At 47.6% G+C, this 19,518-nt stretch overlaps 1 protein-coding gene across 2 annotated transcripts in view; it reads right to left on the bottom strand.

Annotated features, from left to right (window-relative positions):
* The window catches only part of LOC126531385 (hemicentin-1-like), a 254,348-nt gene that overhangs the window by 74,576 nt on the left and 160,254 nt on the right, over window positions 1-19,518 (bottom strand). For both annotated transcript variants that reach the window (XM_050178893.3, XM_050178894.2), the window contains exon 2: window positions 2,307-2,636. In XM_050178893.3, coding sequence (XP_050034850.1) covers window positions 2,307-2,636 — 330 coding nt within the window. The remainder of the gene's footprint in view (window positions 1-2,306; window positions 2,637-19,518) is intronic.

Genomic DNA, 19,518 nt, shown 5'->3' with positions numbered 1-19,518 from the left:
ACCAATATAGATTTCAAATAAACCCTTCCTTATTTGGTTTAGTGCACACACAAAAAGATGGAAGCGACGACACGGAGCAGTATCGACATCGGTACGTTGCCGTTTTCGCCGGAAAGCTGCCCGCCCCACTCTCCGGCACTTCCCTAAATTAAATGCGACGACGAAGATGGTTGTATTCTTACGTATTGTCATGCCAACTCATTATTTAGCTTCCAAGGTGCACTGCTTGCCTCGTATCCCAAATGGGCAGCAAGCGTAGGCCCCTTCGATACAGCAGCGTAACGGTGTCTGTACTGACATCGGCGTTTCCGCGACAAAACTACGCGTTCTCTAAATGAACGATCACACGCGCAAAATCCTCACCTATGTCCACTTTACGGAACATATTGTGCGCATAAAGAGAATACGAAGAGTGTAAAGTAGGCAGCATAACGCTGTCTCCCGGTCGCTGTTTTCGAAGGTGCGTGGTCGCTCATATCAGCGGGATTCAGAGTGACGCAACGGGGCTTACGTGCACAGGATCTGCCTATTTTGATATGTTCAGACATTATTTGATGTCAACGATGAGCGGCTAGTATTATATCTCAAGCGAACGATGAGTGGTCGCTGCACCTGCCGATGTAAACAAATGCACCGTTCGGTGCTTTGGACTGTCAGCGGCGTTTTTGCGAGATACAAATGCGGAAAGTCGTGCTCCACATCTTACAGTGAGCATGCGAATGGTTTCCCTGAGAAGGGTATATATATAGAGAGAGTAATATAGGAAGGCAGGGATGTTAACCAGTCAATAGTCTGGTTGGCTACCCTACGCGGGGGAAGGGAGAAGGGGAAGCGAAAGAAGGGAGAGTGAAGGTGTAGATACGTGTACGGACAGCAGTTGAGTTAAAGACGCTCGCGCAAACCAGAAGTTCTGAGAAAGCATAAAAGTGCCTTCACTGCCTTCTGAGCCGATGATCGGTCGGGTCGGTGCTCTAGTAACGTCTGTTCACTCAGAAGACGATCATCTAATTTCCTCAATGTGTTGGACAAAGATTGTCTTAATACCTAAAATAGCAAGCAGCACGCACAAAATCAGTGGTTTGGGCTGCCCTTGGTCTTAGTCATATCCGCTATACCCAACACGATATGTAGTGCATGGGCGCTCTCGTGGTGGCGGGTCGAATGCGAACCGTGGTTCGTAGCTATCGAATTCGTCAGAATCATATCTGTCAATGTTTGACAGATGCGAAGAGCTGGTGCAGCTAACTTTGTCCCCCGAAGATCCGGCGCGGGGACGATTAAGCCGAGCGTCTGCTCCTCGCTGCCAGCGGGCGAGACCGCCATGCCTTGCGCGCCTTCCCCGGTGGTGACATTCGGGACGTCACACGAAGAGGTTCGCTCGGTTGCGTGGTCAGGTTTCGATCTTGTTTTTGCGCTTTTCTGCTTATTCAAAATTATTTTCGAATTTGCGAAACAATTCTACTATCGCACACGTGACAGGAGGGTCTCGGGAACGTAAATATTCCACTACCTTGACATGGTCAAAAAATCACCGGAGTTGCACTTTAACTTCATCAATATGAGCAGGCGGCTGTTAGCAAGGATCTGACACGGACCTTAAATAAAATTCTTCAATTCTTTCTCTAGTAGTGAGCATTGGCCTTTCGGTGAAGACAAATTGGGGCACCTTCGAGACTTCACGCTCGTCAGCGAGACCAGAGGAAGTGAATTAGCGGTACAGCTGACAGAGCACTGCTTGGTATGATGCCTAGGGCGCTGCCGTGCACAGTAGTCACGTGCAGCACTATGTAAACTAACTGAGGCTACCTAGCCATGGCTCGGTAGCTCGCGAGCCATTGATGCATCAATGAATCAAGGCGGGCTAATCAAGAAAGTAACCATCGCTGAATAGGATGCAGTTAATAAGTACCACTAATTCCATTCTCAGTTGAATATTTCAGCAAATGTGTTAACTTGTACGGCCAGCAAGTTTAGTGAAGCGGGAGCTCGAGCAACTATGACAACATGTAAGTTAGGAACCGCGGTCGTTGGTACAATTTTGGTGAAAACGCCCCTTTCACATGGCAAAGACTGTGCTAAGGGGTGGTGTTTGCACAGCTTTTCGTGCGTTAGTGTTGTTTGCAATTAGCTTGTCACCTTCGATAATGATACCGCCAGCAACAGAATGCGTTGCAATTTGCTATTGCTGACGTTTATAGCTTTAAAATCTTTTTTCTGAATGCGCCGCCAGGCACGTCGGACTAGTCAAATACTGAAGCTTTGAGCAGCATTACGCACAAAGGAAGAAGAAAAAAAAAAGCACTCACCGAGCGTCTGTAGCCTGGTGAAGGACAAGGACGGGCACTTTCCTTGAACGTATGTGACGTCACACTTGTACGTGCCTTCGTCTTCGACAGTGAGTGGCTGGATGCGCAAATGGGCGGACGCGTTGCCCGGCTGAAAGGTTGCGCGGTGCGGCTCGCTTAGCGGGCCCATCACGCGGTTCACCGTCTCGGAGAACAGGTACACTCGCTGCCAGTCCTGAGACACGTTCTTGGTCCACGTGATGAAATACACGCGCCCGCAGCTCGCTTCGTCCACCTCGCACGGTAGAACGGCCGAGCCCCCCACGAAGCCGGTGACGTTGTGTTCGCGACCTGCGAATGATTCAAAACAGAGAGGAAGAGAGGGGGACCTTAATTAGGTAGAACGACCGGAATCTATAGAGATCGAAGCATTGTAATACTTTCGAAGACAGCCAGTAATTTCAGCGGTGTACAGCTCCGGCGTGTCAAAACAGACGAAACCATACCTAGGCTGGCTGTACTGCCCGTACACATGACGCGGGATGCTAGCTTTACACGTGCGCTGTATCTTTTAACTAACGGCTGGCATCGATGTAGAAAAATTAATTCCTCAGTGGTGTGGAACATTCTTAGAATGTTGCATAAGCTTCCATACTACACGTATGCCACGTGGAAACTATAATAGAAAACTAGGGGTGATTTCAGTCACGCTTCTATGATTGTGTGCACCAAGCAAGCTCGTCGCAATGCCGAAACATCATCTTCACTACTGCCTAGACACAAATTTTTATTTCAACAAAAGCAACGTGAATTTGTCCTCCCGTTGCAAGGTTTCTAGTATCTCTCTATCTTTCCTTAATTTCAATCACATCTCTAACAGGACAAGCGGAATCCAAAAATACTACGAGAATCCTTCTTGTGTCAAGGGCAGACATTTAAAGAAGACACGGAAATAAGAAGCCTGTTTCAACTCGCAAAGCTGCAGTTAGCGGCTTTTTTTTTTTCGTCACCCCCCCTATTTCTCGTGGAGAAATAAATGTTCCATTGATTGATTGATTGATTGATTGATTGATTGATTGATTGATTGATTGATTGATTGATTGATTGATTCATTGATTGATTGATTGAACACAAGCTCGAGTTGCAGTGAAACACTAAAAAAGTTTCCCACTTCTCACGTTCTTATGGTCCTCACGCAGTCGGTCGCTCAAACACCTGCCGCTCTTACCAACGTTACACACTATAGGCACCGCAGGAAAAAGGGTATTCTGCGAAGAATTTCGCTCACGCAGGCAACATACTGCGTACGATGCTTTATTTGGCATTGACGCCCGCCAGTTTTTAACCGGACAGTTGCCCTTTGTCATTTCCTACTTCTTATGTGGAGCCGAAAAAAATCATCCTGAACACCCGAACGCTGCTCCCAGCTACTTTAGGTGATTTGAAATACAGTGCATGTATGGGATGACCGCACCAAGTAGCCCAATCAGCTACGCTACTACAAGAATGCAGTAACCGACGAATTTGTAGCAGGCGATAGCAGGTTTGCACGTTCTTCAATTTATAGGCTTGGTAGGTTACTCTGGGTTGTATTGTGAATATCCATCCGGCTTTGCAATAACCGCCTGACCGTTGTAAGTCATGCCACTAAACTTTGTCTCGACGGGCACGAGGAGATAAGATGAGGACGCATTTGTTCCCCTGGGGACATTTCGAAGCAGGAGCGAGGCAACGATCGATGTTACAGTTCTCGAGGCTGGTTCTGGAAAATGTAATAGAAACATCACTTCCAGTAGATTTCCTCCTAGACTGGAACGGCGGCATATCTCTGTAAATATGCGGAGTGTGAAATAATACCGTCAATAATTTATATCTCCCGCATGACCAGAATTATTCGCAGCTCTCTATTTGTGTTTTTCAAACGCAAAAAGAAAGAGGCAAAAGCACGTGGCGAATAATCCTAGAACAAAAACTAAATGTGGCTTGCGAGAAACAAGATCGAGAGAGGACCGGGGAAAGTTTAAGAAAGATAAATCTCAAGCAAACACATCAACTCTGTGTACAACAAAGGGGAAGTGCAGGCGGGACAGTTCTCCAGGCAAATCTTTCTTTTTTTTTTAGGTAGGAAGATGAGGCAGTGCTCTCTTTACGTTTGCGATGAATTTTGTGGTAAAAGAAATATATATCGAAGACCGCAGACTCTGTTCCCCTTGAGGGAGTAGATAAGGCCGAAAGCACCTTCGTCGAATGCTCTACTGCGGCTCGCTCGAAATATCTCGCATTGTCGACGTTGATCAATAAATCATTGGTCCATTTCATGTGCCGCGGGCGGGAAAGAGTGTATCTCAAGAACAAAAGTGGATGTTAAATAATACAGCAAAATAAAAGCACGAAGAGCGAAATATGGGCGTCCCGTCTGCTTTCGTACGTATATGACGTACTCCAATTACGACGTTCAAAGTTTTGAATAAATAGCGCTTTAAAAGTAAAAACGCCTACTGACACAAACGGATATGAGTTATACGCACCGCACTGTCATTTCTTTTTAGGCTTCTCTTGCGTAAGCCAAGTGGTTGTTACCCGGGCCTGATGCACGAATAAGAACGAATTTTAAATAGCTGTGCATTCAAGATTTTGAGCTGTTCTTTTTTTGTTCCTTGCTCCAGATTCAATTTAAATTGGTTCCTCCGTTTCTTGAAATCAACAGAGAAATAGAGACATGTGGTTTTCTGAAACATTTTTCTGGTTGATGTTAGAATTCTTTGTGTGCTACGTGGTAGCTAATTCCGTCTCGCCCAAAAATTGTTTTTCCAGTGCCATAGATTGGCTAGAAGCTGTGGCTGACAGGAAAGGGAGGGGGGGAGTAAATAAAGGAAAGCCAGCAGCGCTCGCTCTCACTCTCTCTTTTTGTGAGTGTGTAACTCCCTATTTTACTGTCATCCTTATAAAGTACTTGTAACGTTTGGAGCGAACAAGACCTTGTAAACTTCCATCACGCAGGACCATATTTATCGTATGCAATAGCGTTGTGCGTGAGTATGTGTGTGTGTGTGCGTGTGTGTGTGTGTGTGTGTGTGTGTGTGTGTGTGTGTGTGTGTGTGTGTGTGTGTGTGTGTGTGTGTGTGCGTGCGTGCGTGCGTGCGTGCGTGCGTGCGTGTGTGTGTGTGTGTGTGTGTGTGTGTGTGTGTGTGTGTGTGTGTGTGTGTGTGTGTGTGTGTGTGTGTGTGTGTGTGTGTGTGTGTGTGTGTGTGCGCGTGGGTGTGTTGTGTCTAATTAAGCAGAACTGCGCTGCCAGTCAAAGGCGTTTTAAAGACGTCATGTTGACATTTTTTTTCATGAGAACGAGTTCAGTTGGTGACCTTCTCTATTATGTTTGCTGTCTCAATATATCGTACCTTTTTCTTTTACGAACTTTACTAGCGTGATAACCTTTCATGAGTAGGGCGCCTGAAGAACATACGCGAAAAGCCGATACACACAAAGAAAAGGGAAAAAGAAAGATATGGGAGTGGGGAAGCAAAACAATATTTATATAAAGACGCTGAAAATAGGTCAGGGTGGATGTAGCGAATAGAGAGTCTCCGGAACAAGTACTAGCTGTCCCCGTCGCTTCCGGGAGCGATGGGAACAAAGGGATCAAGACAGAGGCGATGGAAACAAGTATCTGTGATGGAAGTTGCGCGAACAGCTGTTCCACCTTTCAGGCTCGTTGCTACCAAGACAGACTAGTCGAATTGTGTAAATTATGTCGATGTGATCGTCGCCGCCCCGCCTTTTGTACGCAGCTACCAACATACACCCCTTGCACAGCCCAGCAACTGTCTAGGAAAAAGAAGGCGAGCGGGCTTTTTAGTCCACGTTTTAGTCGACATTATGCAACTGAGTCTAGCCGTCCGGTCAATGCTGTGTCACTTTTCGTGACCGAGGCTGAAAGCTGTGAAGTATTTGGAGCGGCGTAGGTTGCGTGTTTATTCGCCTGTGATTGTTTTGCAGAAACGCCTGTGCTACGCTTTAGATGCCAGACGCTCAGCTAACCGCACCGTGTGTGCATGCTGTATGAGAGCAGCCGAGGCTCTTTCCTCACAATATGGCCCGGCAGCGTGGCGCCGAGTAGCTAGGGTCCCTAAATTACGTGCCTTGCCCGTCGTGTTCCTTCCATGCTGTGCAGACCACGAGCTTAGAGGTTCGTCATATTTAGCAGTTGCTATGTGCCGAAATGCCGAAGAAAATACTTCAGAGGGCCCCGACAGGCATTCTGGTCGCCAAGAGAAAGCCAAGAACGGAAAGGAATAAATGTAATTTCATGCGAGGATTAGCAAGCAACCACCAAATGAAAGAGAGCAGAGCTCTAATAACGGCAATGCTTCGTCCTGCGAGACATTACCCGTTTACTGATTGCGCCAAACATATTCTGGCTATTGTCTGGACAATCTTACGTGGTTTTATTGAGGTAAGTATTGATCAGGCACATATCATAATCGATAGCGGCAGGGCAGGCGAATAAAGACAATAATTTATTTGCATTGTGACCGTTCTCTTTGTTCGTGATTACTTCCAGCTAGGTAAACAGTCAAGAAGAGAGAATTAGAAGGGCATCTCTAGATTCGCCACGCTGCATCCCGGACTCGTTCGCGAGGCGACGTTCTCGCGATGCATATACTCTCCTTTCGAAGGCCTTTCCTCGTGGTGCGAGAAAATCCGGGATAGATCACCGGCGGCCTAGACGAAAAGGAGGCAGCAGCCCACCGTATCACTAGGCACTACAAACATACTATATGCCCCTTCCCCCCTCAACTTTCCACGCACTCGACCCTGGGACAGGAGCTATCCGGCGCCTTACCGCGTTTGCGCCCCGCGGAACCGGCGTCTAATCTCATTATGCGCGCTTCGTCTTATGGAGAGGGCGCCGCATATATCTCGAGCCCTCGCTGCGGATTGGACGATGGCGATTTCCGCTTTTCTTCTGTGCTTCTCTTTTCGCTCTCACACGAGTGTTTATCGAGAGGCGGCGGTGAAACTTTGCAATAATACGGCGGCGTCGGCGGCTGCTACGGCTGTGCAGTGCTTGCCAATATGCTTTGTTTATCCTGGGCCCTTGCGTATAGCGCGCTTATTCTTCGGCCTTCCCCAGTCCACGGTGGTCCTCTCCGTCGTATTTGCTTTCCCGTTCGTGAGGCTCCCCGCCGCGATGAGATTATTCGCGATAACGAGTAACGAGGAGGGAGATAGATCCGCGAGAAATGAATGCTTTTGCGTGTACGGTTTATGCGCGTATAGCTGAGGTGCCATCTCTGTATTCCGAAATGCCCCGTTTGAAGGGGCGCTCAGATTACGGGTTATTACGCTGTCGGGATTTTTTTTTTGCGTGTGTGTATGTTTGTGTGCGGCTTGGGGATGTTCTGTTAGGTGCAGCGGGCAAATTGCTGGCTTTCTTGTGCATGCGAGTGCTTGTATTGTACGCGCGCGCTCTTACGTTCGTTGGTGGAGACGGCGAAAGTGACCGTCAATTGTGCTTTCTCCAGGCAGCGTTCACCTTATTCGGGGTGCTCGGCGTATGCCTCGCGCGTGTAGTTGTTTCGCGCTTTTGCGGCCAAGGCAATTCGGAAACAAAACGGAGAACAAACCATGTGGATAGACACGATATACGGCTGGGCGTGTTTTGCAGCAAATAACCACGTATACCCCGCTGAGTTCCTTTATTTCGGTTCCTGCAATAAATATATTACCTCCACAGAAACCTCCTGCGAACACATGCAAGTCTTCGAACAGTCCCCTTTGTATACTTATCACCAACACCGCTATGCAATGGCCTTACGGGAATCGTACAAGGCTCGCCGAAGTTCAAGATCCATGTCTCAGCCGTCTCTCGCTTTTCTGCGTTATTGAAACGGTTTCAAAGCGTAGGAATTCTCCAGAAGTACATTATATGTACCCGTCAACTTGACATATTGCGCCTAAGTCAACAACACTGCATTCATCGGTGCACTGCACGCCTTTTCTGATATCGAGCTATCCCGATAGCCGTTCACATGTACCGTATCGGGTGAAACTTTCATTGCTGTCAAGCTGAAAAAACAAATAACAGCAAAGAAAGATACGGTGAGGAGCCAGATGCCTAGTGCATCATCACGCTGAGCAACAGCTCTTCGGTGTGGTGTGCGATATGAGAACGCTGTCTACATCCGCGCGCTCACTTTTTCCTGATACTTGCGCAGTGACTATATTGCATTTTCTCCTTTCTTTTTGTTTGCATCGATTCGGGCTTCGCGATTCGAGGAAGCGATCAGCAGCCGGTGCGCATGTGCCAGCAACGCAGCCTGACCGACTTTCTCTTCTAGATCCCGCGGAAGCAGCGGAAGCCGTCTCTTCTGAGCGGGCATCCATTTGTCCAAAACTCGACGGCGCTCCGAAAGACGTCAGGTGGTGTGTATTGCTCAAACGCCTTCGCCTCCACCCCTTGCCTTCCCCGCTTTGGCGTCGGATTCGAGGCACGCCTGGCCACCGTGCCGCAGCACCAGTGACAGCAAGCCGGCAGCACACGGACGCCGGTGGCCGTTGTTGCGTTTTCCCGCTTCATTCGTTGTTGTAGATTTCAATTTCTTGTAGTTTATTGTTGCTCTTAGCGCAGGATTTGTTCGTGCACGCCGGCTAGCCCACTCACAGGAGCTGCTCGCTGCTGTCATCCGAGTCAATGGTGATACTGGGTCGTTAATCACGAACTGGCGCGGCGCACATCTCGGTGGCCCCGCGTGCTGTCGGGCATCACGTCGTGGACGCCGGGGGATTACCGTGGCTCTCCCTCTTTCTCGTTAGCTCGTGTGAACGTATGGCTTATGCTTCAGGCTTATCCCTGCTTTTTGTTTTGTTTTTGTGTGTTCTTTTCGCGTTTGTTTGTTTTCGCCACGCTAAACCGGAGGCTGAACCGTTTTTCAGTGCCGGAGTCTTTTCGCTGCCGTGCGTGTTCTCGTTCATACGCGACACATCATGTCGCGTTTGCGTGGTGAGACCGATGGTTCTTGCCATGTCGCCTTTCTTTAACCCATTCGTCTTCCTGTCCTACTTCCTATCCTGCAACACTGCTCCATTTTTACCTCGCAGTCATCGTTCTTGATGCGCATTTTCGTTCTTATTTCCCCTCCCTTTCTCTCTCTCTCTCTTTGATTTGCCTGTTTGGTTGCTGGCGCATCTTTTTTTTTTTCCTTATGATTACCCTCCATTTGTCCATCCCGACCTTTCTTTCACACGTTGGAGCTTTCGTCTCTTGCCTCCGGTTTCAATACAAAAATGTGAGATAGGGCTATTGTCCGAGGAATTTTCAATGTGCATCTAATAATGGAGACGCTATTTACATAATAAAATTAAAAGAAGTATCGCAGAATATAGGTTCAGTTCTCTTACGCCGCGCTGTTTTAGCGCTTGTACATTTTTGACGGTGTTGATTGCACAGAAGCTTTCACAGAGAAAATTGGGTTTGCTGTTTCTTTTTTCATCGGTACAATGAGATAAGTCTAAAAGAGAAATCCGGCTTTGCCGCGTCCTCCAAGGGTCAGCTAAAATAACACCTTTACGCCATGCCATCAGGTTCATTGCACTCTGTTGTGCTTCGCCTTTCGTGTCATGTTTTCTTCACTCAAATCACTTGAAGCACAGTCGGTTCCGTGTTTGGGAAGCCTACAGGGCCCGGAAGCTTCATACTTCTTGCCATGGACAACTGCGCTATACTGTAAACACAGAGCGAGACAGCTTCTGTAAATTGTGGCAGAGGACCTCACGTAAACGTCAAACAGGGCAATATCGAGAATTCAAGCGGATACCAGGGAAAAGAGCTTGGTTGAAGAGGTAAATACTTGGGAGACTATGAAGCAACATAAGTGTTACAGAAATGTTACAGCAGGAGGGTTCTGCCTGCTGCAGGCGGACCTATAACCTAGCAAGGATTGCCTCCCATTGCTCCTCCCGTGTGCAACATTCAAAGTGTGGAACATTCTGAAGCCCGTCACATAACATCTGCTAACACAATGGTATAGGTTAACGCAAGGAAATACTAATGACGAGGATGAATTCGAACATGAGGCACTATCAGTTGTATCTTTCTTCCTTCCTATATCTCCTCAAATCCTTTGTTTTCCTTTCCGCCAATACAGGGTAACAAACAAGAAAAAAAATATTCTTTGACCAAGTAAGTTGGGTGTAAGTGAAGTAAATGTTGGGTGGCTACAGTGAAGATTTCCGTTAAGTTGTGGATGTTATATATCATTATACTTCCCTTGCAAATTGCTACAACATGAAAAAGAACGACGACGAAGTGTCGGTCTGGCAGAACGCTGCTTTAGTATCTGTTGCCTTTTTTTGTGAAGTTATACGTGTACCCATGAGGCGTCGCTTCTTTGTTCGTCGGCGATGGAGGTAGACCAACTTTAATGTATGCCAAATTCGGCGACGTCAGCGGTTGCCACGTCAAGAAAACGGACTGGCCCTCATAGCCTACTCTGACAGCGAGGACACCCGTATCTACTCACTGAGCAGCGAGGAGCCCTCTGACGATGACTACGAACTTGTGTGTCTTAAGGGAAGGAGACGTAACACCAGGACTTGTTCATCTTCGAACGCATTGAATGAAAGACCACAACGGAGCCTTGTGACCAACACCACCATTTTCCCTCTTGCTGTGCTCGACGGGAACATGATGCGCCTCAGTAGGCAAACTGTTTCGGTGGGGATGGAAGGACTGGTGCAGAATGAAATTACTAACATCAGTGGACACACGTAAGAACATACTAGCGATTGATGTACATAGACGCGCAGCCGCGCTGAATACCCTCCACAATGTCACCGATCTGGACGGAATGAAGGTCCGTTCCCATATCCCGCTAGGCTCTAACGTCGTCACTGGTGTCACCTACGACATAGATGCCGCCATTCCCAGCGCCAACGTTGAAGTTCTTGTAAAGCTAGCCAGTGAAGCTGCTGTCATCACGAGTGTTACTTGCCTGGGCAACTCATGTTGTCTGAAGATAGTATTTAATGGAGACTATCTACCTCGGACAAGTGGGAGAAGACCCTACGAAGCCCGCTACTCCAAGACCTGCAATGGGCCATCCAGCAGGCTTGAGCAGCGGCTGCCAGCTACACCCTGTCAGTCCCTGCGTGGGAGATGCCCACTGCGCGCTGATGTGCCTCCTGCAGTTTGTCCAATCCAATCTTTATTTTCATATGTAATGGTGGGCCCTCTTCGGCATCCTTTACACCTTTCGTTCCGAAGCCACTACAATGCCTCAACTGCATGACGCTGGATCACGTCAGATGCGTATGCAAGACTACAGCAGTGTGTTCTCGCTTCGCTGAAGCCCACTCTGCGGATGATTGCTGGGCATCTGTTCTTAAATGTTCGAATTGTCATGGGTTCCATGGAGCTTCGTCAAAGGATTGCACAAACATTAAAAAGGAGCGGGCTGTCACAAAACAAATGGCGAGAGACTATTTGTCTCATCGGGAGGCTGCCAAAACCATCAGAAAGCGGTGACATCGCCGCCGACGTTCGTTAAAGAAAGACGGTGACTCTACCGCGTCCGTCGCATGCACTGCTACTCCACCTCCCTTGCCGCCCAGACCGGTCGAGGCTGATAGGAACCAGAATGCTGAAAAAAACCAAGACTGCCGCTGATGCTGCTTCGCCAAGGTTGTCAAAGCTACAGCCACCACCATATAATCAGTGCCCGTCAGCAAGCTTGACTTCTGAACCTCCCGCCAATAAACTACTTGAAGAGGACAAACAAGTGATCATAATACTTCTATCACTGATGAACGCTATTCGTGTGCTCCTCAGCAAGCTAAAAACATCGTGAGCTCAGAGTGCACTTCAGGTACTGAATGCTCTAAGTCCAGTACTTGTAAGCCTTGACTAGACACCATGGTTCATCCAACACTGTCATTTCGGACGGAGGTCAGACAAGTTTCGATTTTACAGTGGAGCGCCATAATTGTTATCTGTGAACCCAACGTACTTACTCCCATCGAATTGTCAGGGTACGAACCATTTCTTTCGTCTAGGTGCAAAGAGCGCAGCAAAGTTGTGTACATCCGCACGTATTTTACGTATGCCCACCATGCAGTACAACCACATGATAACAATCGATATGTCTGCCTACGTGTAAGAAAGAAACAAGTGTCATTCACCCCCTTTGGTCAGTACGGTCCATTCTGCAGCTGTAGAGAGCACTGTTTCTGGGATTTTTTTGGTACAGCTTGCCGGTTTTGGCGAACACATGTAAAACAAATATTCGTACCCTCGAAAGTTTGCAAGGCCAGTCTCTACGGACATGTCTTGGACTACCACGATGCGCCTCGACTCACGCAACAATCATGATTGCTAGAGACTACTTGGTTCCAGCATATATAACGAGTGACAAGCTTACAGCCCACATTCACTGTTTCTGTCGCGTACGCAGTCACTAACTTTGCCAGCACAAAGAGCTCAAGCCACATTTTCCAAACTTGTTGCGACACCTCAAGGCTACCTTCCGTAGGGCTTTACATCAGCAGCAAGACCATTGTTAATCCTTTGGTGCAGACGACAGCCACAAATACGCCTCAGGATTGCGGTAATTACGAAGACCCGTCATTCAACAGTGGCTCTACGTCAGTTCACACTGTCATTACGGAACCAGGCATATGAAAAAAGAAGACACATTTACACCCATGGATCTGTCTCAGACACCAGCTCCACAGACGCTGTTATCATTTTGGCCTTACAAGTCCCAATTAGGTTAAAAAATATACGTTGCCGCTCTACGTGCCGCCGTTAATTACATTGCACAAGCTAAACCTCGAAGGTGGGTCGGTATTGGTTACTCCAAGGCAGCCCTTCGGAATCTGCAGTCAGCCTTACGATCCAAGATTCATGAACAACTTGTATTTGAGACCAGAGAGGTTCTTCATCAAAGCTTGATAAACGGACAGGACATCATCTTCCAATGGCTTTCGGGGCACTGTGCATAGTCGGAAATGACCTTGCCGATGATGCCGCCTGGTCAACCCATAAAGAAACCCCGTTACTTCCTATACCCTTATTATGGATAAATGCTGCGTGGGATCTTCGTTTACTTGCTCAAACTAAAACTGAAACTTTGTGGAACAACCCGATTTTCCTCAGCGGCCCTCTACACCGGCTGGATCCTACACTGAAGCTGCAGATTCCATCTTTCTCCCGCCGTGATGCAACTTTACTGTGCCGTCTCTGGTTAGGGGTGGCTGTTACGAAAGCCTGCTTATTCCTTATTAGAATTGCCGACACTCCGACTTGTGACTCGTGCAAATGTGAAGAGACGATCGAGCACATGTTGTATTTTTTAATCTTTATGAGATCAAACGCGACCTTCTTCGAAGGGTGTTAAGCTGATTATGTTGCAGACCATATTCAGAGTTGGAAAGCATATTTAGCGCCAGCGAACAAGGACAGAAGGGAGACGATACCACAGTGCTGTAACTTCAACAACTTGATTTTCAAGAAACGCCCTCCTATTTAGCCCATGCACAGTGGCGCCACGTCATCCAAATTTTAACCATCGAAAAAAGCCGTTTCCTTATCTAACAAGTTAACCGAAGGGGCACTAAACACGTATCACTATTCCGACAGATAGCCTGAACCTCGATAACCTCTCGCACATCTTTATCTTAAATTAAATTATGGGGTTTTACGTGCCAAAACCATTTTCTAATTATGAGGCACGCCGTAGTGGAGGACTTCGGAAATTTCGACCACCTGGGGTTCTTTAACGTGCACCTAAATCTAAGCACACGGGTGTTTTCGCATTTCGCCCCCATCGGAACGCGGCTGCCGTGGCCGGGATTCGATCCCGCGACCTCGTGCTCAGCAGCACAACGCCATAGCCACTGAGCAACCACGGCGGATATCTTTATCTTTGTGCTTCGCAAGAACCCGGCAAGACCCATACACCGGCGCACAGCCGCATTCCTGACCGTGAGTTGACAGATGACCATATTGCTTATTTCTCACGTTTAGACTATGTTCTCGTAACCGGTCATTAAGACACCTTCCAGTATGTCCGATGTATTTTTCCCCACAGGACAGCTGAAGCTCATAAACAACAGCTTCTACGCAACCCATTGGTGCTTTACGATGATTCGTAGAGCATCCGACAGCTGGCTTACGGCATGGCTCCGTTAACTGACATATATTCGCGAGTTTTTCTGGCGCTCAAAGGACCACTTCTGTGTTCACCCGGCTAGCCATTTTCTTAAGACTATGTGCCGTTCTATGCAGATAGAGCACTACCACTACTTTCCCTTCGCGTTCCGTCCGTTGATCTGCCGCCCGAGTTGTGCTGTCTGACCCGCATCTCCTTAGCAGCCCCTCTACAACCGCAACCTGCATTGACTCCGGAAACCCTGCTGCTGATAACCTACCCGACTGATCCATAAGACTCGTACAGGTCTTATGGTGGCAAGATTTATTTACTGCATTTCCAAAGCACAAGTTGGCAATGCTCCTCTTGACGAGCTTCGAGTGGGCGGACCGATACGGCAACAGGGGCTTATTAGTCCTATGTTTATACTCCCAACACGTGTGCCGTTCCATGAACTGGAGCTGAATATCCAAGAAACGCAGCACGTTACCAGAAGGACAACTACGTAAATAATGCAAGATACTCTAGGACCTTTTGTTGTATTATACTCTTCTCTTTGCAATTTGATCTACAGTTGCTTTGGTTCTTAATTTTTTTTAGAGGCGTCATCGTCCTGTCTGTTTCAAGTTCCTTTATTAACGGCGCTAAATATGCTAAATATGCTTTCCAAGTCAGTTTAACAACACGCCCAACAAATGGCAATGCTGGCATTTTCAGAGACTAAGATTCTCGGACCATGGCCCCACGTGTCGCAGGTTTACAAAGCGACGCGGGCACTGCTACGCCTCATGAAATCGACTGGCCTCATTAACCGATCATAGGATTGAAGTTATGGACAACCAAGCGTATGCAAACTGATAGTACCTTGCTCCCTCCCTCGCCTTTATTTTCTTCCCTTAAACCCCTTCCCCTGTGTAGGGTAGCAAACCGGACGAGCGTCTTTTTAACCTCCCTAACTTTCCTTCCTTCTTTTCATCCTCCTCCTCGGTACAGCATGCGTAAGCTTTTCATGGCAGTCAGAGGCGCGTTTCAGAAGGATAATTACGTAAATAATGCAAAAAACTATAGGAGCGTTTGTTGCATTATGCTTTTCTCTTTGCAATTTGATCTACGGCTGCCTTGGTTCTTAATTTTTTTAGTGATGTCATCGTTCTGTCTATTTCAAGTGTCTTTATTAACGGCGATCTTTTTTGTTTGAGCGATCATACACGAAACCTTTTACACGTCAAACCTGATCACCCATAATATAGTCATTCTGTTTTTCGCCGCCAATCTATATGACTGGGATTTCTCTCTTCCCTCGAACGGCCCCATCCATGGTCTTTCTTTCGCAGTTGGTTTGTGTCAGAGTTAAGGATCAGCGACGGCTACCACAACCACTGTGCTCCCTCCAGCCGCAAGAAAAAGACGAATCCGAAGCCGCCTAGGTGCCTATTCGTGCTTCCCTGCAAACCACTGGGCGCAGCGGGCCCTGTTGACCGTGTCCCGTGGTCGTTGTGGCGGAACTCGGGTGTCCCGACTAATGGCAAGATGGATGATTACGTAAGTAGACCAGCACGTTCGGCCGCGGAAAGCGTCCTGTGCACTCTCTTCTTTCTCGCGCACTATACAACCCTATCCCTTCTTGCGGTCCGATCTTCGGCCAGCCGCTCGCTGGAAAAGAAGAATGGCCCGACGAACTGCAGCAGGCACGCCGGAATACATTCCGGTGATGAAGTTCTTCCCGCGTCCGTGGTCGTGTAGCTCCTCTAGAATGGACGCGGCGTGGCTCTTCTTTTCTTCTTTTTCTTGCACTCCCTTCACGAGCTTCGACTTCCTTGGGGGTCACCACCGCACGGAACCATGGCGCGCAAAACCCCTTCGGTGTCCGCCCGCTGGCTGCGCCATTAATCTTGTTCGCCCGGGGTCTCCCCAACCTGAAGCAGCGGCGGCATGCTTTTCGCGCGCCGCGAGAGACGCGAGAAGGACCGAGCCCTTACTCCGCGGAAGCGCAGCCAGCGCGCCGGCATTTGAGCACCGAGCGCGTTCCTGTTCCGCTTCCGGGGCTCTGGCGCATTGCCTCCGCGGCTCCCGGGAGCCGCTTCTTCACCAGGAGGAGACGGCGGCCCGAATTCACAAAGCGTTCCGTTCGTAAGTGCCTGTTACCATTGGCAGGCCACCATCGCGCTGATATCTCCAGCTCGGAAATTGCCTGGAAGTCGCTCTTAAGAACAATTCTAGCGTAAGAATTTTCTTTTTTTGGAATACGAGCCGGCTTTCGTGTTTGCGAATCAGGTGTGACAGCCCTAGCCGCACAGCAGTGTATAGAGCAGCGCTTTCCAGAAATCATTTACTCTTGCGTGCGCCACTACATGATGTTGAAGAGAAGTGATTAATTGAGCGTAAATTCGGTCATGTGGATACTTCCCGCTGTTATGTAAACAGACGAGACGGGCTTGCAGCGCCATTTGACTTTGCAGCGCCATTTAGTTCAGGTGTAAAAATTGAACATGCTGAACATGCTGCACATTCATGACCACAAGGACACGTTTCTGTAGTTGCGCAAAAAGTCAACTCATTGTTTCGTTTTCAAATGTCAGAAATGGATGCTTTACCAGGTTATCTAAACTGCTCTGTTTATATAGAAGCGACAAATTAATAAAATATAATTATAGAAAGAAAGTAACACATGTGACTTTTTTCTGTCTTCAACACATGATCTTTTTTCTCTCTTCAGTAGTCATCATCCGTAATGTTATTTCTTTCCACGTCCTTTGGTGTACCCTGGTGTGTTCACGGCAACACATAGGGTATGGGTTCGCAGTTGACTTCTCCACCTCTCCTGTTTCTCCTTTTTCTTGCACAACTAGCCCATGCGCGGTAAAATACAAGCTGCGATTGGACGAATAGTCTAATTATTCTTGCACTAGTATTGGTATGATTTCCGTTGATCCGCTCCAGCGCAGCCTCGTGCATAAAAAAGCGTAATTGGTGGAGAATACTCAATAGAAATATGAAACACGAAAAACACTACAACATGTATAAAGTGAAAGCAATATAAGTGAAAGAAGAAGATTGGCGAGGTGGGAAAGGGAGGGAAGTCAACCAAGTTCGTGGCTATCCTGCACTTCGCTGAGGCAAAGGGGGGGGGGGGGATATTAATAAGAAAAAGGAAAATAATAAATATAATAAAAGAGACAGTTTCTTGCTGAAGTTGACCTAATGAAGCATACGAAGTTTTTCCGCGGCCTTCGCATTTCACCATTGCGGAGGCTGAAACTGACTTCGCAGTGTTTTCGAGTGCATGAAAATGCATGGTGCGATATTTCCGGATATCTGATTTTGTGTGCTTTAGTCAAGCGGCGACTCTGTACAGTAAAGCGTCTTTTGTGGCTAGAGCTTCGCTCGCTGATTTCCATTTAATGGGTTAACCTTGTCGGCAAGCTAGAGCAGCTGAACAAGCCGAAGGAGGAACTATCGATCCTCTTTACATGCACAGGAGAGATTTAGCGCAAATGAGCGCTTAAACAGCTATCGCGTTAAAGCATCCGTTAGTTCCAGGTAGGGCTTTGAACAACCCATTTGTAGACAGACACCTAAAATTAGTATGGTATGTACTGAATATGATAAATAATAGCCAAGCAAGTGGGATTCTTACCCAGTCACCAATACTCATATTGTCATGTTATATTCATGGCAAAGAAGCAAACACTGTCAAACTGTAAACTAAGACTTTATTTCATTAGTGGGTGAAGTTTTGCACAGAAAAACAAGCAGCACTGCAAGCACAACAATAGCGTCAGCAGGAGTCGTCGGCTTTTAAGATAGGATCTCAGAGGCGAGTATCTTGCGCCAACTGATACTGGAGAAAAGTGATAATTTGGCGAAAATGGTCGCCGGCAATAAGAGAAAAAGACAGAAAACAAAGTACTCTGATGACATCTTGGCGCATCATCGCTTTTCACAGTATATGTAAGCTCGAGTACTACATTTCCCACCGGACGTCTAGGCGTATGGCTACACCGACAACTCCTGATGACAAGATGTTCACGTTATGATTGCACCTATTCGACGTATGTATAACCGGATTTTATGAACGCCCGCTGCGACTAGCATCAAGTGTCCGCACGCTAGCCTCTTTTCCTGTTACTGGTTTCTTGCCAGTCGTGCAAGCTAACCTTTCACTTCTATTTACGCAGAGCGACTGCCTGACGCTGAAGTAACGTTTTCTTTCGTGTTAGAAGGTCTGAATGGCTTGCGAAGTGACTCATCAATGGACAAAGATATATACTGCCCTCACTCTTGCCGATAAATTAGCAGATGTTCGCTTGAATGTTTTGCATCCGAGGCAAAGCAGAATGTAAATTTAACACGTGGAAACCGCGAGGCCTCTTCGCACGTCGCAGCCTAAAACAGTGAGTGCCGCATCAGCATTGGTTTCAGATCAAGACGGCAAAAAAATAAGCCTTGTATCCAAGGTTATCGTTTACTAAGGCGAGAGCCTTAACTGGCTCATACCGCCGATGGTCTGAAAAACACGGCGTGCGGTTCAGAAAGTCACGTGAGCTCGCCTCGCGCAGACACGTGCTCGTGCCGCTGCTCGCACGTTCGTCGTCGTCTTCTTCCACAGCTAGCTCGGATGCCACTCATCATGCCCCCCCAAAAAAGCAAAAGCAAATTAAGATAGAGTTAATTCCGGCACTCGAACCCACAACCATTGGTATTTATTAGGGCAATGTTAATTAAAGGACAGTTAATTATGATAGCGTCAAGTAAGACACTCGAATCAACGACCTTTGGTGGGAGAAGACAAGTAATAAGAAGCAACGACGCATTCCAATGGCATTGTCAAATACTTTAATGAATGTCTCTCGAGCACTCAGGCTTTCTCCTTCCCCCTCTTCGGCGTACGCTAAAGTGGCTGTCAATTTTTCTTTGATATTTTCTGCTTAACGTTGGTATAACTTGTTCCATAAAACTGTCCAATATATCCCTTTCGCTCTTTTTGGTATTACCGAGTCCTCCCAGCTATTGGAAAGTGTTTAACGCTGGTTCTGCCTTTCATGTTTTGTTTGGATGCCCCTCTGCACTTGGTCACTTTAGCTACG

This window comes from Dermacentor andersoni, chromosome 5 (assembly GCF_023375885.2).
Source record: "Dermacentor andersoni chromosome 5, qqDerAnde1_hic_scaffold, whole genome shotgun sequence".
NCBI classification, from domain to species: domain Eukaryota; kingdom Metazoa; phylum Arthropoda; class Arachnida; order Ixodida; family Ixodidae; genus Dermacentor; species Dermacentor andersoni.
The sequence above is the reverse complement of the archived record's forward strand: the minus strand, read 5'-3'. Positions and strand labels throughout refer to the sequence as shown.